This window comes from Theropithecus gelada, chromosome 20 (genome assembly GCF_003255815.1).
Source record: "Theropithecus gelada isolate Dixy chromosome 20, Tgel_1.0, whole genome shotgun sequence".
In the NCBI taxonomy this organism is placed as follows: Eukaryota; Metazoa; Chordata; class Mammalia; order Primates; family Cercopithecidae; genus Theropithecus; species Theropithecus gelada.
This window is the reverse complement of record NC_037688.1, coordinates 16065101-16089868: the sequence shown is the minus strand read 5'-3', so window position 1 is coordinate 16089868 and position 24768 is coordinate 16065101. Positions and strand designations below refer to the sequence as shown.

Sequence of the window (24768 nt, the reverse complement as noted above, 5' to 3'; positions counted from 1 at the left end):
CAGGCAGCAAGCTGCCCCTTGGGGGACTGTATTCAAGTCAAGGTGTCACAAATAATAAGACTGTGCTTGCATTGGGGGATGGTAGTGGGGTTGCTTACTATTATCTGTGCTTTCTTACCTAATAGGCTCTGGATTACTGCCACAGCAAGGGAATCATGCACAGGGATGTGAAACCTCACAATGTCATGATAGATCACCAACAGAAAAAGGTACCATTACAGCCAGGCAGCAACAAGCTTGATTAAAAGGCTTAGAGCAGACCAGAAAGCTGTCCAGTGCCACGAAGGTTTCTGTAGACCCATGGTGGGTTTTTGGGCAAACTTTTGTTACTGTGATTTTTCCCGTCTCCATTGTCGATTTCTACTTTGTAAAGCGTAGTACACAAGGAAAGTAGACGGTTTAAGTATAGTGGCTAACTATAGTCACTTGTTTTATTTTGGTCATAGTTTTCGGAAGGGCCTCAGAAAGAAATTACAGCTGGTGATTTCTGCTTCATTTCTTGATGACCTGCAGACCAATCTGCCTGGCCTTAAAAGAACACTTAGGTCCCCCCTATTTTTGATATCCATCTCTGTTGGCCCTAATCAGTGAGTAAATGGATCATCTAGTAGTAGACGAATAAATCAATGGAGCAGTCCTGGAGTGGGATGTGTCCCCCCAGCCCTTTCACTGACGCCTGGAGCTTATAATGAAAAGCTATGAATAATGGGAGAATGTGTTACCAAATGTAACTGCCTACAGTTTCTGAATGTAGGCAGAAAAAAAGGTTGAGCTCTGTTGATCTAGAGAGAGGAATGAACCAGGATAATTTAAAATTTTTTCAAAAAGCATTTCAAGTGCTCTACTCTAAAAATGACCTCTTGCACAGTTGCTGAAAATGTCATCTTTAAGCCAGTGCACCTGCTCACATTTTTTGTGTGGACAAATGATTGTTACCTAATGTGATGTGGCCTTGTTCTAAGGCATAGGCCCCTAGAAACACTCCTTTCACATGTTTTTTTCTGTCCTGTTTGTAGCTGCGACTGATAGATTGGGGTCTCGCAGAATTCTATCATCCTGCTCAGGAGTACAATGTTCGTGTAGCCTCAAGGTACTTCAAGGGACCAGAGCTCCTCGTGGACTATCAGGTAAACTTGTTTAGCAGAGCTACTCTGGGCTATTTATACTTGCTTAGGGCTTTTTCTGATTTGCTGTTTATCTAGTCAGTTTGGATACACTCAAAACCCAGCCATTATTTCACCCTAAAATGCTAATTTTAGTTTTTTCTTAGCTAGTTTTTTGGGGGACAGAGAAGTTTTTAAATCTAAAATATCTGTAAAGATTAAATGAAGACTAGAAATTCAGATCAGAACATTTCTAGGAGCCAGGAAGTTAAAAAAATTTTTTTAAAATAATCTACGGCCATACCACCCTGAACATGCCCAATCTCATCTAAAAAAGAAATTTATATCAGAAAAATGCATTTCTACTACCCTTGGCTGATGGGTTGTCTTTATTGCCTTAGATGTATGATTATAGCTTGGACATGTGGAGTTTGGGCTGTATGTTAGCAAGCATGATCTTTCGAAGGGAACCCTTCTTCCATGGACAGGACAACTATGACCAGGTGAGCAAACACAATCTGGTTCTTACTTATTTGGGGGTGAATGCCAAGAAAATAGCATCCGTAGATAGGAATACTATCCTTGAGCCACTAAATGTCACTCAGTGTCTGCATATGAGCTTTTCTTCAAGATAAAGATTGCACAGAATTTTGTGTTTGCCAGGTCGGCAGAAGTAGAGGCAGATAATGCTATCTGTGCCAACCTTCCAAAGTGAATGTGAAGAAGTCAGGCACCTCCTTGTCTAATAAAACTAGATTTTAGCCATTAGATTGTGATGCCCTGTACTTGTCCATCTGTAGAAGATTATTATCATAAGTTGTGTTATTTTAAAGGCAGTTTGGAAATTTGCATTCATGTGAACTTCTTGTCCTTGGGTCTGTCTGCCTGCCCTGGACTCGGGTTTGTACCTGGTCCCTAGAGGGTTAGTGGTGTGGAAGTCTTCTGATTCTTTGGTAAAGCGTCCTCATGGGCTCACAGTATGTTCTGAGCTCAGTGATTTGGTCAGTTTGTTTTGTGTTTCAGCTTGTTCGCATTGCCAAGGTTCTGGGTACAGAAGAACTGTATGGGTATCTGAAGAAGTATCACATAGACCTAGATCCACACTTCAACGATATCCTGGGACAGTAAGTAAGAGAAAGAGTGCTTTACCTTACCCCGTTTCAGAAGTGGAAAGGTTAGCCAAAATCACTTTCTTTTCCTGTTCTAATTATAGTAAAATGGAAATAGCCGTCTTTTTTCCTATGCATATTTTCTTTTAACTTACTGAGATATTTGGGCTTTATGTCTTTTAATCATTTTACTTCTCTGAGAGATAATCTATTAGTAGAAAAGGTAAAACAAAAATCATAATGTTACAGAAAAAAGTTTTCTGGTACAGCATAAGCTTCTTTTTAATGGCCAAACTTGGAGAGCGATGATTCTTTCAATAAGAGACTTAGTTTTTTTTATTTTATTTTATTTTACTTTATTTTATTTACTTCATACCTCTTCAAGGTGGAGAGACTTACAATTTCTTCTTGTTCTCCGTAATGGTTTTTCTATACAATAGCAAATTTTAAAGTACATTGAGTTTTCAGGTACAGTGCAATAATGTTGAGAAGTAAACAGTTTGTTAACAGTTTTCTTTTTTTTTTTTTTTTTGAGACGGAGTCTCGCTCTGTCGCCCAGGCTGGAGTGCGGTGGCGCGATCTCGGCTCACTGCAAGCTCCACCTCCCGGGTTCACGCCATTCTCCCGCCTCAGCCTCCGAGTAGCTGGGACTACAGGCGCCCGCCACCACGCCCGGCTAGTTTTTTTTGTTTGTTTGTTTGTTTGTTTTTTTTTTTTTTGTATTTTTAGTAGAGACGGGGTTTCACCATGTTAGCCAGGATGGTCTCGATCTCCTGACCTCGTGATCCACCCGCCTCGGCCTCCCAAAGTGCTGGGATTACAGGCTTGAGCCACCGCGCCCGGCCAACAGTTTTCAAACGGTATTTTGTGTAACCTCGCTGTTCCTGAGGCTAGCCCTGGGAAATATATCTGCTGACCGATAAAAATTACCCACTGTCCTGCATGCCACCCAGAATTGACTAAAAGCCTACCGCATAAAAAATAATCTAGAAAGGTTCCACATATTCTAAATCAGATATTCAGATATAGAAGTTTTACCTAGTTGTGTTTATCTAATCACAGAGCACCACTGTGTTTCAGGATGCTATGCTGTAACTATGGGGCAGTAACGCAGGCACCAGTTAGAGATTTAACAAGCTTGTAATCAGTACATTATTCTAAGATTTTGTTGGCTTTAGCCCTAGTAGATAAGGATTCTTGTTGAATTTAGTCTCTGATTACTGATGTTTCATTTTTCTTCTCAGACATTCACGGAAACGCTGGGAAAACTTTATCCATAGTGAGAACAGACACCTTGTCAGCCCTGAGGCCCTAGATCTTCTGGACAAACTTCTGCGATATGACCATCAACAGAGACTGACTGCCAAAGAGGCCATGGAGCACCCATACTTCTGTGAGTCTCCAGGCACTGTGTTCAGGGAGTCATTCGTTCAAGAGAACAAATCTTCCACTCTTTATCTTTGAGACCAGTCAGGAGAATTCTAGGGTATTTGGATTGGATTATTCCAGAATTTGACCTCATTTATTGTAGATGATTGAAACAACTTTGTAGATCCGTTTCTTGATCACCAAAGGTGTTTGCTTATTCTCTGAATGTATCTCCCTTGAATTCAGGCTGTTTACTCCCTGTTACCCTGAGTTAATGGATCACAAGTTTCTAAAATTTGTTTTCAAACATACATATATTTGTGTGGAAACCTAATTGAAGATTATTTCTCCCCTCAGAATACTAGTAATTAGTTAAAAGTAGTAAGATAACCATTGTATATTTTGAAAGAAGGAGATGAACAGATGGATGGATGAAAGGAATTTGAGGAAAGGTAAATAGGTATGGAGAGACCTCACTGAAATCCTGACTGAACTGCTCACTTAGAAGTGTGTGCGCATTCACTTTGTGTGGTTGCTTATTGTTCTGCATGTGTATGGTTCTTTCCACTGATAATGTGTGTTTCAAATAAACTTCCTGTTGTTATCAGTCTCCTTCCTGGGGAGCATGGCGGCTGAGAGACTTACCTCAGTTCGCTTTCTGAATCAAGATGGAAACATTCAACACTTAAAGTCGTTGTCTCTGGCTTAACCAATATGCTGTCTTTCCCTCTCCTTTGATTTCCTCTGGAGATGAACTAAATTCTTGCCTGAAGAATGTGTCGCTGTGGTCTTGAGCCTGTGGCCCGTATGCATAAGGGAGACCACAAATGGAAAAGCCATCAGCCTTCTAGACCTCAGCCCCAGGGAACTCAGATGTCCCCACTCCAGTGTCTGGGACAGAAAGCTGGTTTTACCCGAGTTAGATCAAATTAGGAATACTGATGTTTATGACATGTCATTAATGATCTTTCTGCTTTTCTGAATATATGTCATACTTCAATTTAAAAAATTTCAAACTACGGTTGCTTAAAATGGATAGGTCTTCTAATGGCTCTTTTTACTCGCCTTTCCTTTGAAGTGCTTATTATTCTACATGCTTTGAAGAAATTAGGGATTAGAGATGATATTAGTATTGAAAGAAAATAAAAATAGTAGAAATTTTGAACAGTGGGAAATTAGGGTTTCTATGCCTCTTAGCAGTTGAGTCTGTACTCTGAGAAAGTATAAGAGTTGACTGCAATGACGATTCCCCTGATCATTTCTCAGTGTTTGGTTTTTATGTGGCTGGAATTCCGTGATTTCCGTCTCCCCTGTTGCCCCCCTGACCCTGGCTTGCCCATCAGTCTGTCTCTCTCTCAGTTGAAAGGGTGGGTTTGCCATGGGCTTCTCTCAGCATTCACCACCCCGATTGCCTGACTTTCCTCCTGCTTTCTTGCAGACCCTGTGGTGAAGGAGCAGTCCCAGCCTTGTGCAGACAATGCTGTGCTTTCCAGTGGTCTCACGGCAGCACGATGAAGACTGGAAAGCGACGGGTAATGCGGCATTGATGCTTGCCAATAAAACCAACCAACCAAACACAAACCTTGAAGGAAAACTACAGTGTGATAAAAAGAAATTCTTATCATTCCTTCTAAATGCAAAGAAGAGTAAAGACCTAAAAGTCTGTCAAAAAGCAAGAAAGAAACTCCCCAGTGCTAGTCTCCAGGGAGCTGTCACTGTGGCAGCATGGGGATGCACCTAGTTCAGGATCTGAAGGAGCTCTGCCTTTGGAATGCATGGGAGATAGAGACTCGGAGTTGTTGTACATTTACCTTTGTTTAACAGGGCACCACTGTTGAATTAACCCATTCAGTCAACAAGCTCTGAATGTCTGACTTCCTATCTATTCCATGGTGGTCTGGGTTTCCTTTGGTGAAATTCAGGCTCAAGTCTTAGCGAAATGTCAGCAGTCTATACTGACACACCAGCCTCATTTACAAAAAGGAGATATTAAAACAGTGACAGTATTTTTTTTAAGCTCTTTACAAATCCATGTTTTATGTATTTTTTTATGACATGAGCTCTCCAGGAAATGTACCTCATCCCTGCAGTTTTCCTCCAAGTGGATTCATTTGGGAGCAAACTGCAGTCACTTTCACAAGAGCCCTCTTTGATGTCAGGAGGGATCACGAAACCTTACAATGCCATGAACTGGTCCATGGGTATCATCAGAAGTTCCATGCTAAGTGCATAACTTGGAGCTCACTATAACCTTTGTTGATTTGCCTTACCATAAAATCTTGTTGCTATTTTTTTGTTGCTTTTTCTGGTTTTTTTTTTTTTTTTGGCAGCCTTGTAAGAGAACGTCACCATTTCCCAGCACATCCCTATGTGTGCGCCTATTTTAATACACCTCTCTGAAACAAAGACCTTTTTGTTCACAACCATAACTAAAGCTGGAAAGTCAGTCTTCAGGCAAGGCGAGGGAGGAAAACATCCCATTAGAATTTTTTCAGGAAAGACCGAAAAAGATATCCCTCTCCCACCTCCTTTTATCCCCATGAGATACAGTTTCCCACTGTAATATGCATTTGTGAGTTCTGATATGTGATTCATTTATGTGATGGCAAAGATAAGTCTGTCTTGCATGCAGGTACTAGAGTTGTCTGGGCAGGGTCATCTGAAACTCAAGCAACTGAGAGGAATATACAAGGGGCTTGGGGAAGAAAACAGTGCTCCTGGAGCAAGTGTTGGATCCATTGTGCAAACCTTCATGTTAGCAGAGAAAGCTAGAGTTTGTTTAAACAAAAATAGGGCTGATTTCATTTGGGGGACTCAGCAGCAACATGGTTTGTAGGCAGTCCCCTCATCCCAGCTGCAGGGCCATGCCACAGCTCTGGGGACTTCACACACCTAGGCTAGAACTAGAGGTGTCTACCACATCACCCTTTAGGATTTCTTTATTAACTATTTAATAATGCCATACATTTTTATAAGGTTAGATTGTTTGTTTGAAACATTTGTTTACATTCCATATTCCAATAAAATCTTACTGGTATTGGTAGCAGGTCCTATCTCTAAATGTAGATTCTATTTTTGTCGTTTGGTCTGTGGGAACTTAAAATACAAATGAATCTCTTCTCTTATTATAGAGTTGAGTTTATAGAGTAAAAAATAAAAAATAAGATCCCAAAGCCAAGAAATGCATTCAGTTAAGGTTCTCATACCAATGCTGCCTGCTTGCATTGCACATGCTGTATACTAATGTAAACATTTGTTCTACCTGAAAATCAAAAGCAAGATGTGAGCTCTCGGCTAAACCTATATTGATATGTCAGGCAGCAAAACTCAGTGTTTTGGATTATCAAAAGCCTTCTAATGTGCCCTTGTAGGCAATCCTGAAGCATTGGTTATCATCAGGGAGATGTGCCACTGCGTGTCTTTCCTGCTCCCCCTCCAATCTCCTTTATCACCCACTCCTCAGCCCCCCGCTTTTTTTTTTAAGTTGCCTGTCTGGACCAGGCAAGTGGAGCCTGCTGGAGGGTCTTGGTGAAGCGGTAACCCCATTCCTTTCCCGTGGGTCCCCCAAAGGTAATAAAAGTACCCGGAGGAGAAAAGTCAGGTGATTGACCTCTGCCTGTCTCTCTGACGGTGGTGTAGGTGCAGACACCACCTGCCTGCCTTGTCCTGGGGTTTTGTAACTGCAACTTTGACACAGGCATTCTTCTTTTAAGCACACAGCTTGCTTTTCCAGCACCTGGACTTTTACCTCTCTTCATGCCTTAGACTTAGACCATAACTGGGCTTGAAATGCTCACCCCTTCCTGGGTCTGGTCTTGGCACCTACGCCATTCTTTTCCAAACTGAAGTGAGTCCAGTTTCAGACCGTCTCTTTTCCTGTCTCCAAAAACCATTTTTGTTTCCAAACCTAGCTTCCCCAAAAATTTAAGACTATTTACCTAGATTTGGAGATGGTCTTGGAGAGTTCCAAAAGGGGTGTGTGTGTGTCTGTGTGTGTGTCTGTGTGTCTAATATTTAGACTAAACCATGGTAAATGTACGCACCCAGTATCTTTTTCAGTTAGCATATTCTTTCTTAAACTCATCTCAGTACTTTTCATTTGTTTGCTTCATTATCTTAAACAGGTTAAAAGTGCCTATGATAAGGACTTAATTATTTCCTAAAGAAAAGCAAAAAATGTGGGGAACAGGGTAGTGTTATACTATCATCTCAGGTACTGCCTATGTTCAAGAACATAGACCTGGTATGGTGAGAACAAAAGGTTCCTATGCCAAATCCAGATGGCTATATCATTTGTTGGCTACAAGTGAGCCTAACTAACTGCAAGGTTTGCTTCTGCTGAGAAATCCCATGGTGAGAGTAGAACTCATGAAGTGCTGAGTCACATTTGCACCTCTGGTGTGGTGGCATTTCACTCTCCCCTGGATGCTGTCAGCTGGCCTTGCTTTCGTCCTATCCCTGTAGGCAGGGTAGGTGGCTGGGTAGGAGAAGCTATTGAGTGTATGATGCAGACCAAGCTTTCCTGGGCCTTCTCGTCAACTAGAGAAGTGCTGATGTCATTCATTGAGGCACTTAAACACCAGTCACTCAGCCGGGCCTCCTCCCAGACATTCTGTAACATGTCAGCACTCACAAGGTTTAAAGCAAATGTGTTCCCTTGCAGAGAGGAAGGTGCTCTCAGACTGACAGATTAGAGGAGACAGACAAACTCGTAATCGTTGGGGACTTGAAGAGAGTGGCTAGGGGAGGGGCTGTTAAAAGGGACCAATAAGAAAAACCATCTAAAGGTAGCTCTTGAGGAGGAAATGTACTTCTTGAGGGGATAAATCAGAGGGTACCAAGTTTATGTTCTGGAATGCACCCTGGGGAGGGCGCTGCCCGCTGGATTGGTCCCAGTGGACTGAAAGGTGGTGCTCTCGAGTCAGGTGCTGAGTCCCGGAGAGAGCTGAGTGCTGCGGGGCTCATGGTCTGTGCCTACTCAGGGAAATGACTTAGGTTCTCCCAGGTGCTCTGTTGATAAGGATGGAAGCAGAACTACTTTGAGACACATGCAACAATTGGAAGAGTTTTTTTATATGAACTGAAGCAGATCTAAGAGAGCCCAGGTAACAGTTTCCTTTAATGCCAGTTCAGATTAAATGATTACTTTAGGAACCTGTGTTACTGTGTGAGCACCCACAGGAACAAGCAAACTTATTTCCTACAAATAAACGAGGGGATAATAACTGATCAGAGTCACAGTTGTTTCAATATAAACCCTTCCGAAAGCAAAAGCAGGGACCACATGAGCACACAAGAAGCCAAAGTTTGTCAGTGACCTTAATAAATTAAGACTGAGTAACATCCTGCCTTTAGAAAAAAAATAACCCCACGGTGGAGACCAGGGCAGGGGAGGTGGCAGAGAAGCATCGGGCCAGATCAACCGCTAATAACATGCTTCTAAGCTATGTGGATGTGTAAATGAAAACACCCCCAACTAGGTATTGTAGAGGCTGGAAAAAGATGTGATGGGATTATACAGGTGTTGCATATTTTTGTGTTGAGACTCAACAATGTGCTACAAATGTGATACTTAACCCTGAACTGCATGTATTGGGGATTGTTTTTTTAAAAAAAAAAAACTTTGAATCAATAAATTAACAGTTTTTCACTTGCTGGCTCTTCTTGCTGTAAATGGTGACTAAGAGGTTGGGACAGAAATCTTGACAACTAGTGGAAAACTTGGATAATCTTCAAGGACCATGGAGCCTTCTGTTTCCTTCTGTTTGCAGAAAAGCAACACTGCCTGGGTTATGATCCTTTACAAGTGACTACTTCAGACACAATTGGCCACCTCTTTGTATCACTGGATGACTGATGTATGATTTATGTGCTGCTGCCCTTAGAGGGAAGAAAAATGCCATGTTAAATCCTGTTTTCTTAAATAAAAATGTTGACAATAACCAGCTTTCCCAAGTGGGAGACAAACTATTGCTATGAGGACCTTAACTTGTATTTCCTGTCTCTCTGGGGAGTGGGGAGGCATAAACGTTGAACTCCAAAGATGTGTGTTACACCTTGATGTGAAAACTTTCCTTTGGCAGAAATGGGGCTAGAGTGGTGTCCTGGTGGGGGTGCTCCATTTTTATGTACTTGCTTCTGAGTCGCACCACTCAGACACCTGCTTCTTGGGATTGACTGTTTTAGTGCATGACTTTAACCTTGTGGCCCGGTGTTCTGCATTTGTGAAACACTCTCCCTAGCCCCATTCCTTGCAGCACAGCGCTATTATTTGGCAGGTGGTGGTGTCTTTAATTAGTGTAGTTTCTTCTCACTGATCCTCTGAAGTGGAGTGCTTGGAATCAGCTGAAGTGTTTAAAGGCAAATATAGTCATTTCTTTCTTAACCTTATGCACCACGCAGCCCTTCTCAAATACTACGCAGTGGAACCCTTCCTTTACCCAAAGAAAGTTTTCATGAAATAATTTTGTGTGTGTGACAGCTTCCCAGGTGTATAGTCCTTTCTCAGTACTGTAGTGCTGTTCTGGGAGGCACTGCTTCTAGAATTCCGCTGCCGGCATCTCACCACCCACTTGCTCTGCTGGACCTGGAAGGAGAAATGAGGTTTTCAGGCCATGCCAGGCAGCTAGCTGTTTCCAGGGGAGAGTTAAAAATATTTGAGCTCACTTACTGCTCTTTGTTTATTAGTGGATTCAGCCCTTTTTCTGAGTAAATACAGACCCCATCTTAGTCCTAAGACACCTCAGATAATCAGGTCAGGTCTGAGGGGGACCTAGAGCTGACTGCTGAATTTGTAGCTTGACTGGCACAGGATGGTCAAGAGTCTCCGAGCCTTCTCTATCAGCGCCCTGGACCCGAGGGATGGGGTAGGGTAGAAGAGTGGGTCACAACACACGTGGTGCCCAGAGCACCCTTCCTGTGACAGAAGGCCATGCTAGAGACCATTTCTGTCATGATAATCAGAAGAGGAAGGCAGAGGGTACTGTTGGAAACCTGAACTCAGCGAGTTCTCGCAGGGTTCTCCACCAAGTGGCATGGGAAGGCCGAGCTTGCATTCTAGCGCAGGCCCTCCCGCACATGGAGGCCTCCCCTCGCCCGCTCAGGTTGATTAATGACGTCTTTCCCTCCTCCCGTCTCTTTCCCCAGGTCTGTTGCGGTTCTCCCACTTTTCCATAAGCAGAACAAGAACCAAATCAAACGTCTTAACGCGTATAGAGAGATCACGTTCCGTGAGCAGACACAAAATGGTGGCAGGTTTGGCGAGCACGAACTAGACCAAGCGAAGGGCAGCCCACCACCGTATATCAAACCTCACTTCCGAATGTAAAAGGCTCACTTGCCTTTGGCTTCCTGTTGACTTCTTCCCGACCCAGAAAGCATGGGGAATGTGAAGGGTATGCAGAATGTTGTTGGTTACTGTTGCTCCCAGAGCCCCTCAGCTCGTCCCGTGGCCGCCTGTTTTTGCAGCAAACCACGCTAACTAGCTGACCACAGACTCCACAGTGGGGGGACGGGGGCAGTATGTGGCATGGCGGCAGTTACGTATTATTATTTTAAAAGTATATATTATTGAATAAAAGGTTTTAAAAGAAACGTATGGAGAGTTTTCAGTATGGAAAGGGTCATGAACTGAGACTTGTGACTCAGGACGAGACAAAAGTGCATTTGTGCCAGGTTCTAACCAGATGAAGCAGGGGAGGTCCCTGGGGCAAGGCGGGCCAGGTTTCATTTTTGTTTTTAGACAGGGTCTTGCTCTGTCACGAGGCTGGAGTGCAGTGGTGCAACAATAGCTCGAGCACTACAGCCTCGGCCTCCTGGCCTCAAGTGATCCTCCTGCTTCAGCCTCCTGAGCAGCTGGGATTACAGGTGGATGCCACCACACCTGACAAGTTTTAAGTTTTTTTGTAGAAACAGGGTCTCGCTATGTGGCCCAGGCTGGTCTCAAACTCTTGACTCAAGTGATCCTCTCTCCTCGTCCCCCTAAAGTGCTGGGACTACATAGAGGTGTGAGCAACCACACTCAGCCAAGGAGGGCCCATTTGTAAGGACTCTCTTCCAGAGGTGAGTGGTAAGAGGTACACAGTGAACTCGTCTTAGGAATGGGGACAACATGGATGGCTGAAGTAGACTCAGCCAGGAAAGCGGGGCCTTGCCTTGGACACATTCCCACTGACCAGCATCCTCCCTGGCCTCTCCTTCAAAGAAGAGTCGCCTCCTGAGAATGCAGGAAGATGCCTTGGCCCTTTCTTGGTTGCCCCTTTGCTCCCGTCTCCACATTTCATCCCATCTCAATCCTGTCCTCCGAGCACCCGCTACTGAAGAAAGGCCCCATCTCAGAGGCTTGTTGAGTCTGCTGTCCTGAGGCAGGAGAGGGGTTGGGGTCTCTGATCTGAGGGCTGCTTCTGACCACACGTTCTGAAGCATCCATGAGCTGGAAGGAAAAGTGGATACTCGGGGAGCTAGAACGGAAGCACTGGTTGTGTTTGTTAAACGGGAGAAACCCAGTGCTACAAATGAGACTTCACTGGCTCCCATGGTCCTCAGCTCGAGACAGCGGTGTCAGGGCAGGTGAAAGCAGTGGCCATGACCTTGTCCTGGCTGCTGGTTTGTGTCCTCCCACTGCCTGGGGGACAGCAGAAGCTATGGGCAGATCTAGACACCCAAGCCACTGGATGGCGCACCAGCTAGGTCTCCACAAAAGCAACTTGGTCCACACAACATTCTCTCTCCTCTGCAGCTAGTTCTGGCCCACGGTGGGCACCCGAGTGTGGATGTTCACAGTTTTTTAAGTGACTGTGGAGGAAAGTAAAGAGGCCCCTTTCAGGGCCACCACAGCATCATGGTGTCCTTTGGACCAGCTTCTGTGGCATCTAAGCTGTTGCTCAGGTGTGGGAGCTTGAGACTGCATCCCCTCTGGACACCAGCAGGTGAGGACCCATAGACCACCACCCGTGGGACACCAAGCAGATAGACTTGGTGCTTTCCAGCCCCATCACTGGCCTAATTTTCTCAAGCTGGCTGTCTCGTGGGGCCCTTTGTGACTCAAGACTGTGCAAATTTCTGTGAGTCTCCCAGATCTCTGGGACGGCATCACAATACTTTTATTTTGTTGTACCTTGTACCTTGTTGTACCTAGGAACATGCTTTGTGCGTGCATGTTTATCTCCACAGCACGTATCTGTGCTACTTAGCATGACTTACTGCCATTTGAGGTCTTTTCCGGACATGGAGGGTCTTATTCGAATAGAATCATTTGATTGGCTTGCATCTTGAGATGTCATGTAGAACTTGGAACCATAGCTCCCTCCTCCAATTTCCCCCCTCAACCAAGGCTCTCTTTAACTGCTCCATGTGGAAATCATGTTTCACAAATAATTTTCAGTTTTGTGGGTGATTATGGTGGAGTTGAGAAAGTATGTGGTTGTAGAAAAAAGGGAAAGGAGGTGATTTTTGAGTAGGTTGTTTTGACTTTTGAAAGCAGGGGACATGTCCTAACACTTAATAACACGAAAACCGTCTTCAGCTCCTCAATGTGCTTGGAGATTGAGAACATCAGCTCTCATCTCCCAGTGGTCCTGGTTGTGTTCTAAACAATATTGATTGCATTTTCCTGATTACCAAAGTAATATATGTTTGTGGTAAGAAACAACAACAACAACAAAATTCAAATGCTTACAGAGAAGTAAATAACGAAAGCCCCCGCCCCCAGCCACACACACCCCATGCTCACACGAAAGCCTCTTCCTCCCTTAGAGGTAATCACCATTAAATTTTGTGTTTATCTTCCCATTTTTTCCCAATGCACTTACTATTTTAAAATTATAATTTTCATTTTTACATAAATTATAATCAGACTATGCATTCTTATTCTGCAACTTGTATTTCCACTTAGTGCATTCCACCTTACTGCATTAGCATGTATAAATCTACCTCATCCCTTTTCGTGGCTGCATGGTTTACCATTGCGTGATACACCACAGTTGAATCAATCTGTTATTCATACACTTTGAATTGTTCCTAATTTTTCAGTATTACCAGTATTGCTGCAATAAACAAATTTGCACATACATTTTTGGACAGTATGTATGTGGAATGAAATCTTTAAAAATAATTATGCTATATGATGTTTTTTAGAAAGGATATTCTTATGATTCTAGAAAGCAGCCTCCCGTCCCTTCCCTCACTGGTGCAGGCTGGAGCTGTGATGACTTTGGCCATGGAATTCTTGCAGGCCTCCATGTGGAGCACAGTGTCCGCAGCCTCTCAGCTTTTTAGGGGACTATAGAAATGTTTGAGACCTGAAGAAAGAAAACGTGTTGGCTCTAACCTAAGAAAGTTGAAAGTAAATATTAATAAGTGGAATTAAATGTCTTAATGTACAGCCTTGTGAGTGTCGCTCATTAAATTCAATATTTGCTTTTAAAAATATTTTTCTCATGATAAATTAGTGAAGAGTCACAGAATTGTCAGATAATTTCAAAAGCAAATTCTAAGGATTCTTCTCAAAAATCACAGAAGAAAAAAACATAAATATGAAAAATTGTTGCATTTTAATGTATTTGAAATGCCATGGGAAAGATTTCATAAGTAAGCACAACGGCAGGGCATGGTGGCTCATGCCTGTAGTCCCAGTGCTTTGGGAGGCCGAGGTGGGAGGATCGCCTAAGGCCGGGAGTTTGAGGTTGCAGTGAGCTATGATCACGCCACCGCGCTCCAGCCTGGGTGACAGAGTGAGTTCCTGCTTTAAAAAAAAAAAAAAAAAAAAAAGCATGCTGAGGACCAGCATGTTTTAAAATAGCTCTGGCTATAAGGGGCTGGGTGGCAGAATGGATGAACAATCTTTTTCAGAATATTTTCTACAGGCTGTTAAAATAATGTGCATCTTAAATGCATTGTGCTAAGCGAAGAAGCCAGATCCATGTAGAACAGATTGGTGGTTGCCAAGGGTTAGGGATGACTACAAAACATAAGCATGAGGTCATTTCAGGGATGATGGAATTGTTCTGTGTCCTAAATGTGGTGGCGGTTATTTGACTTGGTGCCCTTGTCAAAACTTTACACCTAAAAAAGAGTACATTTGATTGTATGTACAGTTAAAAGTTCATTTTGAGACAGGGTCTTGCTCTGTTGCCCTGGCTGGAGTGCAGTGGTGTAATCGTAGCTCACTGCAGTTCAACCTCCTGGGCTTAAATGATCCTCCCACCTCAGAGTCCTGAGTAGCTGGGACTACAAGCGCACACCACCACACCTAGCTAATTTTTTTAAAGTTTTTAATGGAGACAAGGGCTTGCTATGTTTCCCAGGCTAGTCTCAAACTCCTGGGCTCAAGCGATCTTCCCGCCTCACCCTCCCAAAATGTTGGGATTACAGGTGTGAGTCGCTGGGTCCAGCCTAAAATTCATTTTTTTTTAATAATAGTAACGTGCAGGGCCTCACAGGCTCCCATTTAGACTCCACTCTCAGATGAGCAGGAACCTCATCTGTCCACCATGACTCTTCCTGATAGGCTCAATGGCTATCACTGCTGGGGCTGGGATACAGTTGTCCTTTGCCAGCTAGACACTCCAGTCATTCAGGGCACCCTTCCATCTTTACTCCCAGCTAAGGGCTACAGCTCCTCACCTCACTGCTATACCTCCGCATCCCCATCCCCATCGCCATCAGAAAAGAGACACGGGGAGTCAACTCTGCCTTCCAGTGTGTGGCAAGCCCGTCGTGTCTCCAGGGCAGATGCTCTGAATTTCTGGGTTTGGACTAACATGAACAGACACTGTCCACTGGGTGTTGGCATCTGACTAGGGCTTTTGTGCACCGAAAGGGATGCTTATGGTTACTGGTGTTTTAAACAATAGTTATTAAAGCTGTACATTTAAATATCTAATTTGCCTCATGTCTTTAAGATCAGTTTATAAATCTTGTTATAGCTACAAACAAGTTGATTTTGTATATAGATAGAAATGCTTAATCTTTAACGTTCAATTAGTTCAAAACTTAATGAATTACAATGAAAAAATTGCTTGCACACTTAATCTAGTTTCCTTGGCCGTTTTAAACTGTTTAAATTACACATTTACACTGTTTGATTTGCACACACTTCCAATAATATGAAAGGCCTAAAATCTGATGAAATCTTCCTAAGCATTCAAATACTAACCTAAATCTACACTCATAAATTTAATACATTAAGGTCTTGAGGCTAAGGTGGGCGGATCACGAGGTCGGGAGATCGAGACCATCCTGGCTAATACGGTGAAACCCCGCCTCTACTAAAAATACAAAAAATTAGCCAGGTGTGGTAGCAGATGCCTGTAATCCCAGCACTTTGGAGGCTGAGGCGGGTGGATTACTTGAGGTCGGTAGTTCGAGACCAGCCTGGCCAATACAGTGAAACCCCGCCTCTACTACAAATACAAAAAAATTAGTCAGTGTGGTGGCACGTGCCTGTAATCCCAGCTACTCAGGAGGCTGAGGCAGGAGAATCACTTGAACCTGGTGGGTGGAGGTTGCAGTGAGCCAAGACTGCACCACTGAACTCCAGGTTGGGCAACACAGTGAGACTCTGTCTCAAAAAAACAAAACAAAACAAAACAAAACAAAACAAAACTGAGGGTCCTGAGAATTTAACCATGCCAGTGTAGTCTTGCTTGATTTATTCATTTATCTAGAGACAGAGTCTCCCTCTGTTGCCCAGGCTGGAGTGCACTGGCATGATTTTGGTTCACTGCAACCTCTGCCACCCAAGTTCAAGTGATTCTCTTGCCTCAGCCTCCCAAGCACTGGGATTACAGATGCGTGCCACTATGCCGGGCTAATTTTTATATTTTTAGTAGAGACGGGGTTTCGCCACGTTGGCCAGGCTGGTCTTGAACTCCTGACCTCAGATGATCCACCCGCCTTGGCCTCCCAAAATGCTAGGATTACAGGCATGAGCCACTGTGTCCAGCCTCATTATTAACTGAAGAAAACTGGGTGCCCTTTAAAGAGTTTGTCAGATTAGGAAACAAAAAGAAGTCAGAAGGAGCTAAATCAGGACTGTACGATGGATGCCTAATGATTTCTTGTTGAAACTCTTGCAAAATTACCCTCGTTTTTCATGAGGAGTGAGCAGGAGCATTGTGGTGGAGAAGGAGTCTCTGGTGAAGTTTTCCCAGGCATTTTTCTGCTAAAGCTCTGGGTAACCTACTCAGAACACTCTCATAGGAAGCAAATGTTATCATTCTTTGGCCCTCCAGAAAGTTAACAGCAAAATACTTTCAGCATCCCAAAAAAACTGTTGCCATGAACTTCGACTGGTCTACTTTTGCTTTGGCCAGACCACTTCCACCTCTTCGTAGCCACTGCTTTGTGCTTTGTCTTCAGGATCGTTCTGGTGAACCCATGTGTCATCTCCTGTTGCAGGTTTTTTTTTTTTTTTTGGAAGAAATGCTTCAGATTCTTGATCCCACTTATTTAAAATTGCCATTGAAAGCTCTGTTCTTCTCTATAGTTGATCTGGGCACAGCAGTTTTAGCACCCATCAAATGGAAAGATTGCTTAACTTTATTTTTCGTGATTTCTTTATTTTTCAAAATTGTGTAAGCCGAACCAATTGAGATGTCTGTGCTGTTGGCTCTTTCTCTCTCTTTCTTTCTCTTTCTTTCTTTCTTTCTTTCTTTCTTTCTTTCTTTCTTTCTTTCTCTCTTTCTTTCTTTCTTTCTTTCTTTCTTTCTTTCTTTTTCTTTCTTTCTTTCTTTTTTTTTCTCTCTCTCTCTCTCTTTTCTCTTTTCTTTTCTTTTTTTTTTTTTTCGGAGTCTTGCTCTGTCACCCAGGCTAGAGTGCAGCAGTGTGATCTCAGCTCATGGCAACTCTGCCTCCCAGGTTCAAGCAATTCTCCTGCCTCAGCCTCCTGAGTAGCTAGGATTACAGGCACCCACCACCGCGCCTGACTGATTTTTGTATTTTTAGTAGAGACAGGGCTCCACCATCTTGGCCAGGCTGGTCTCGAACTCCTGACCTTGTGATCCACCTGCCTTGGCCTCCCAAAGTGCTGGGATTACAGGCATGAGCCAACGTGCCCAGCCTCTTTTTTTCTTTTTTGAGACAGTCTCACTCTGTCACCCAGGCTGGAGTAGCTCACTACAGCCTCCACCTCCCAGGCTCAGGTGATCTTCCCTCCTTAGTCTCCTGAGTAGCTGGGACTACAGGAGGCGTGCATCACCATGCCAGGCTAATTTTTTATTTTTGTGTAGATACAAGGTCTCATTACATTGACTAGGCTGGTCTTGAACTCCTGGGCTCAAGCAATCCTCCTGTTTTGGTCTCCCAAAGTGCTGGGATTATAGGTGTGAGCCACTGTGTCCAGAAAATGCATAGTTACCGAGAGAAAGTTGCAAGAACAACACAACCCAATAAGAGACCACAGAGCTTTTGTGGGTAGGCAAATGGGCTCAGTGAGCCTGGATTCCAAGCTGAGGAGGGGCTCTATGGACTGCGTGGGTCTGGAGCTGCAGAGACCAGGAGACACAGAGCTTGTGCTGCACCTTCAGTGGCCAAGAGCCCCAAGCCTGTGAGTCTGATTCACTGATTCAACACATACTGCATACCCACTTAAAAATGCAAGCACTAGGCTTGAGCACTGGGAATACATCTATAAGCCAGACAGACCAAATTCTTTCTCCCAGAAGCTCAGAACTGAGTGATGGGCAAGACAGACAATAAGCAAATAACTATTTAGACTGTCAAGTGGTAATAAGTGCAATGAAAAAGAATCAGCCAGAGCAGTGGGAGAACAAGCATCGGTAGGGTGTGGAGGGGGTGCTGTTTTTAAGACTGGGTTGTCAAAGACATCCTCTCCAGTAAAGTAGTATTGTGGGCTGAGTAATATCCCCCCAAAATTCATGTCCACCCAGAACCTCAGAATGTGACCTTATTTGGAAAGGATTTTGCAGATGTAATTAGTCAAAGATCTCAAGATGAGGTCATGCTGGATTCAGGATGTGCCCTAAATCCAATGCTGAGTATCCTTATAATGAGAGGAGAGGGCACAGAGACAAGGTGGCCATGTGGAGATGGAGGCAGAAATTGGAATGACGCTCCCACAAGCCAACCAGATTGGAATGCCTGGGGGCCACCAGAAGCCAGGAAGAAGCAAAGAAGGACGCTGCCCCAGAGCCTTCAGAGGGAGCATGGCCCAATCAACACCTCGATTTTGGACTTCTTAGCTTCCTGCACTGTGAGAGATTACATAGTTGTCATTTTACATTTACATTTTATTTTGAATTAATTTTACTTTAATTTTATTTTGTTCAGTTGCCACCATACTCAGGTTGTGGTCATTTGTTGTGGCATCCCTAGGGAGCTAACACAGACAGTGCCTGAGTGGAGCTCTGAGTGAGGAAAGGAGTGAGCCGGCGGAGCAGCACCAGCCGGCGCAGGGGCAGAGGCAGAGGGAAGCCCAGTGAGAGAGGGGTACAGGGTGCAGGCAACACTGAGGGAGGAGTGTGTGAGGAGAAGGATGTGGGAGAGAAGGCCAAAGTAGCTTCAGGGAACAAGATGGAGGAGACCAGAGTAAGGATTTTTTTTTATATGTGTATATATGTGTGTGTGTGTGTATATATGTATGTATGTATATATACACTCATATATTTTTTATATTTACATACTTTTTAAAAATATTTTTTATATTTTATATACACACATTTATATATAATTATATATAATATATTAAATATATTATATATAATTATAGCTAATATATAATATATTATATATAATTGTATTATATATGTTATATATTATATATAATTGTATTATATATGTTATAATATATATTATATATTATATAATTATATATTACATATTAAATATATAATATATATAATATATATAATAATATTATATACATATATATTTCTCACTCCATCACCCAGGCTGGAGTGCAGTGGCACAATCTTGACTCACTGCAACCTCCGCCTCCTGGGTTCAAGTGACTCTTGTGCCTCAGCCTGAGTAGCTGGGATTACAGGTGTGCGCCTCCACGCCCGGCTAATTTTTGCATTTTTTTTGTAGAGACAGAGTCTCACCATGTTGCCTAGGCTGGTCTCAAACTCCTGGGCTCAAGCAATCTGCTCACCTTGGCCTCCCAAAGTGCTGGGATTATAGGTATGAGCCTGAGTTTTATTCTTAGCAAAATGAGTAGCTATTAGAGCAAAGAGCTACTAAGGGGATCCTTCTGGCTGCCATGTGGAGAGTGGACTACAGGATGGCAAGAGTGGCTGTGAGCCATCAGGAGGAGACTGTCTCAGGTGTACAGGGGAGGGGGCCTGCATTAGCCCTTCTTGCGATGCTATAAAGAAATGCCTGGGCCGTGTGCGGTGGCTCACGCCTGTAATCCCAGCAGTTTGGGAGGCTGAGGTGGGTGGATCACGAGGTCAGGAGGTCGAGACCATCCTGGCTAACATGGTGAAACCCTGTCTCTACTAAAATTATTAAAAAAATTAGCCAGGCGTGGTGGCGGGCGCCTGTAGTCCCAGCTACTCGGGAGGCTGAGGCAGGAGAATGGCGTGAACCCAGGAGATGGAGCTTGCAGTGCACTCCACTGCACTCCAGCCTGGGCAACTGGGCAAGACTCCGTCTCAGAAAAATAAAAATAAAAATAAAAAATAAAGGTAGGGATGTGATTAGATTGGGAAGATATTTTGAAGGTAGAGCTATAGAATTTGCTGATGTGGGCTGTGAGGAAAAAGTGGAGCTTGAACTGACTCCAAGGTGTTGGGTCTCAGCAAGGAATCAAGCTGTCATTTACCAAAATGAGCAAGACTTGGGGTGGAGCAGGCTTGGGTAAGGGCTGTGTGTGGGATGTGTGTGAGGGGAGAGGGTGGAGAAATGTAAAGCTCTGTTTAGGCCATGTTAAGATCCAAATGCCCATGATACCTCCCAGGGGAGAAGTCAAGTAGATGGTTGGATATAGGCAAACGGAGCCCAGTGGAGCAGTGGGAATGGAGATAGACTTTGGGAATAGGGGTGGAAAGAATCAGCTTATATATAGGGAGCTATTAAAGCCATGAGACTAGCTGATTTTGGAGGGAGTGGATTTGGGGAAGAGGAGTTCACAAATGGCACCTGGAGCCCTGTGAAGCTTAGACACGGAGGAGATGAGGATGGACTAGCAAAGAAGACAAAGAAGGAATGACTGGTGAAAAGATAAAAGGGGGTAACTAGAAGAGTATGGTGCCTGGAAGTCAGGGAAAGAATGTATTTCAAGAAGAAGGAAGCAATGGTTGCTGAAAAATCAAGTCATATGAGGTGTCAGAATTGGCTGCTGGGTTTGCGAACATGGCGGTCACTTGTGAGCATGAGAACTGAGCTTGAAGAGTGGTGTGGCAGAAGTGGGATTGGAATGGACTGAGGTAGGGACAGGAGAAAAGAAGTGGGGAGCATAAGACAACTCTTTTGAGAAGCTTTGCTATAAAAGGCAGCAGAGAAATTGAGCTGTAGGGGGAAAGAGGTAGGGCCAAGGGAAGGGATTTATTTTTAGATGGGAATATTACAGCTGTTCATAGACTTATGGAAATGATCCTCTGCAGAGGGAAAATTGATGGTGTGGGAGCACAAGGGCATTGTTGCAGGAATAACATCTGTGATGAGTCAATGGCTTTGGGAACTGGTGCCCAGGTACAAGGGCTGGCCTTAAATAGCACAGGTGGTTCTCCTGTGCAATGGGAGGGAAAGCACCATACCTGGACGTGTACACATCTGGGTTGTGTGTTTTGCAGAAGGGTCCTATGGAAGCCCTGTTCTGATTGCTTCAGTTTTCTCAGTGAAATAGAAGCAAGATCATACTTCCTTAATGGGTACAGAGTTCCTGTTTGAAATAATTTAAAAGGTTTGAAAATAGATAATAGTGATAGGGGAAGAAGGAGAAGAAGAGGAGGAGGAAGATGGCATTTATTGGAAAGGTACTGGGGGAAACGTTGAAAGTTGAGGAGAAGAGGGGAAGGTGATAAAGGAGAGTGTTATGGTTTGTCTGTGTCCCCACCCAAATCTCATCTTGAATTGTAGCTCCCATAATTTCCATGTGTTGTGGGAGGGACCCGGTGGGAGATAATTGGATCATGGGGGGTGATTTCCCCGATACTGTTCTCATGGTAGTGAATAAGTCTCACAAGATCTGATGGTTTTATAAGGGGAAACCCCTTTCACTTGGCTCTCATTTCTCTCTTGTCTGCTGCTATGTAAAACGTGCTTTTCACCTTCCACTATGATTGTGAGGCCGCCTCAGCCACATGTAACTGTGAGTCCATTAAACATCTTTTTCTTTATAAATTACCCAGTTATGTCTCAGGTAGGTCTTTATCAGCAGCGTGAGAACAAACTAATACCGGAGAACAAGTGCCCAGGAAATGTCAGAGAATTGCTGAGCTGCACTAAGTGTCCACTGGAGGTCCATGGTTATGAATTTGATGCAAGATGAGTCCTCATGGCTGTGAACCTTTCTCCAGCCATGTCTAACTGCCTGGGGATAAACAGACTAGACCCAACCACATTTAACCTGGCTTAGGTTTTGCCACATGAATCCATGTGCACACCAGGAGGAGAGGATGAAAATGTTGTGGAGGATGTACTCAAACCAATGAGTTAATAAGGGGCTGTGAAATCTAAGCCAGGACAAAGGAAAGTGAGGATGTGACAGAGGTGAGGGAGTGTCCAACATAGGAGAGTAGTATGTTCAAAGTCCCAGTGATGTTGCGTAACTTGAGGCCTCAAGGACTCAGAACATGAGAAGGGAGCCTGAATAATAATAGGAAGGGGTAGTAGAGTGGGATGCTCGAGGGAGAGGTCATTCCACAAGAGCAGGTAGCTGGGGTGGAGTGAAGTCCTGGGTCATCAAAAACAATGATAGGAGCTGGCGATGATGTGGAGAAATTGTAACTGTCATACATTGCTAGTGGAACTGGAAAATGATGCAGTCACTTTGGAAGACAATTTGGTAGTTTCTCAAAATGTTAAACATATAATTGCCATAGGACCCAGTAATTTCACTCTTAGATATATCATATGTCATGATAAAGACTCGTATGTGAATGTTCATAGCCACCTTATTTATGTATTTATTGAGACAGAGTTTTGCTCTTGTCACCCAGGCTGGAGTGCAGCAGCACGATCTCAGCTCACTGCAACCTCTGCCTCCCGAGTTCAAGTGATTCTCCTGCCTCAGCCTTCTGAGTAGTTGGGATTACAGGCACATGCCACCATACCCAGCTAATTTGTGTATTTTTAGTAGAAACAGGGTTTCACCATGTTGGCCAGGCCGGTCTCAAACTCCTGGCCCAAGTGATCCACCTGCCTCAGCCTCCCAAAGTGCTTGGATTACAGGCATGAGCCACTGCACTCAGCCTCATAAGAGCCTTATTCTTTACAGTCAAAAAGTAGAAATGAGCCATATGTTTGTCAACTGATGAATGGATAAACAAAAATGTGGTACAGCCATACAGTGGAATGCCCTTTAGCAACAAAAGTGAATAGAGTCCTGATTGCTGCAGTGTGGATGAACCTTCCAAACATTATGCTAAGTGAAAGAAGACAGACACAAAAGACCACATTTTGTATAATTCTATTTAGATAAAATGTTCAGAAAAGGCAAATCTATAGGGACAGAAACTAGATGAGAGACTCTTTTTCAAATGATGAAAGTTATGGAAAATTTGTGATGGTGTTTGCAGAATTCAATAAATATACGAAAAATCATTTTGCACTTAAAATGGGTGAGTTTTCTAGTAAGTAAATTACATCTCAATGAAGCTGTTGCACACATATCAGAAATAGTCGTTCATGAGAGCCATGGAGAGAGACAATGGGCCAGGCATTAAATATTCAAGAGATGACCCAGGGATCTGAGATGGCTGCAATGAGGAAGGGATGGTGGGTAGTGGAGCCTGATGGTATGAGTTTAAAAGGAGCTGGGGGGTTTTGGAATGAGAGAGAGGCAATGGTCTGGGAGGAGATACGAAGAAAAAGGAGAACCTACATCCCACCTCTAGACCCAGTGGTGGAGGGGTACAAAGGAGAGCCTACCTCACTCTGTTTTTTGTTTTGTTTTGTTTTGTTTTGTTTTTGAGACGGAGTTTTGCTCTTGTTGCCCATGTTGGAGTGCAATGGCACGATCTCGCCTCACCGAAACCTCCGCCTCCTGGGTTGAAGCGGTTCTCCTGCCTCAGCCTCCCGAGTATCTGGGATTACAGGCATGTGCCATTACGCCCAGCTAATTTTGTATTTTTAGTCAAGACGGGGTTCCTCCATGTTGGTCAGGCTGGTCTTGAACTCCTGACCTCAGGTGATCCGCCTGCCTCAGCCTCCCAAAGTGCGGGGATTACAGGCGTGAGCCACCGCGCCCCGCCGCCTACCTCACTTTAAGAGGGTTGAAGGGAAAGCCCTGCCTTCTGGGAATAAGCAGACAAAATGGAGGAGGGAATGGTATGGGCAGGAAATTAGGTGGGAAAATGCTTACTTATGGGAAATGGCAAAGACCAACCTGACTGAATAGAGTATCAGTAAAGGAATGATATGACAGAAGTGGAGACATATTCATCCAGAGGAAACTCAAACTTCAGGCACCCTCACTTGCTTGGCCCTTCCAAGCACTTGGGAGGTGACTTAGCGATGTATTTAAGTGGTCCACATGGTTTTGTAAAATTTGTAAAGGTAAGCAGAGAATTTGGGTCTCATCAAAGCTGAGTCGGTGAATCTCTTCATAGGATATATTTTAAAAAGCTGAGTCAAAATGGAACTTCCCTCCCATCAGAAATAAAGGCAATAGTGCAGAGTATATAGTGATAGCTGAGCGTGGTGACTCACGCCTGTAATCCCAGCACTTTGGGAGACCAAGGCAGGTGGATTGCTTGAGCCGAGGAGTTCGAGACCAGCCCAGGCAACATAGCAAAACCCTCTATCTACAAAAAATACAAAAATTAGCTGGGTGTGGTGTGTGCACCTGTAGCCCCATCTACTGGGGAGGCTGAGGTGGGAGGATCGCTTGAGTCCAGGAGGGGGAAAAAAAAGGACTTTTCTTTTCCCTCTTTTATTATTTATTTGTTTGTTTGTTTGTTTGTTTATTTAATTCTGAGACTGAGTCTCGCTCTGTCACCCAGGCTGGAGTGCAGTGGCCCGATTTCGGCTCACTGCAAGCTCCGCCTTCCAGGTTCCCACCATTC

The 24768-nt window shown here is 43.9% G+C and overlaps 1 protein-coding gene across 1 annotated transcript in view; it reads left to right on the top strand.

The window, feature by feature from the left end:
- Positions 1 to 11173, top strand: part of CSNK2A2 (casein kinase 2 alpha 2) — a 30182-nt gene extending 19009 nt beyond the window's left edge. The window contains exons 4-10 of the mRNA XM_025370649.1: positions 126 to 209; positions 1017 to 1127; positions 1505 to 1606; positions 2127 to 2227; positions 3457 to 3605; positions 5019 to 5112; positions 10727 to 11173. Of these exons, the coding sequence (XP_025226434.1) occupies positions 126 to 209; positions 1017 to 1127; positions 1505 to 1606; positions 2127 to 2227; positions 3457 to 3605; positions 5019 to 5095 (624 nt within the window). The 3' untranslated portion in view covers positions 5096 to 5112; positions 10727 to 11173. The remainder of the gene's footprint in view (positions 1 to 125; positions 210 to 1016; positions 1128 to 1504; positions 1607 to 2126; positions 2228 to 3456; positions 3606 to 5018; positions 5113 to 10726) is intronic.
- The last annotated feature ends 13595 nt before the right edge of the window (positions 11174 to 24768 follow it).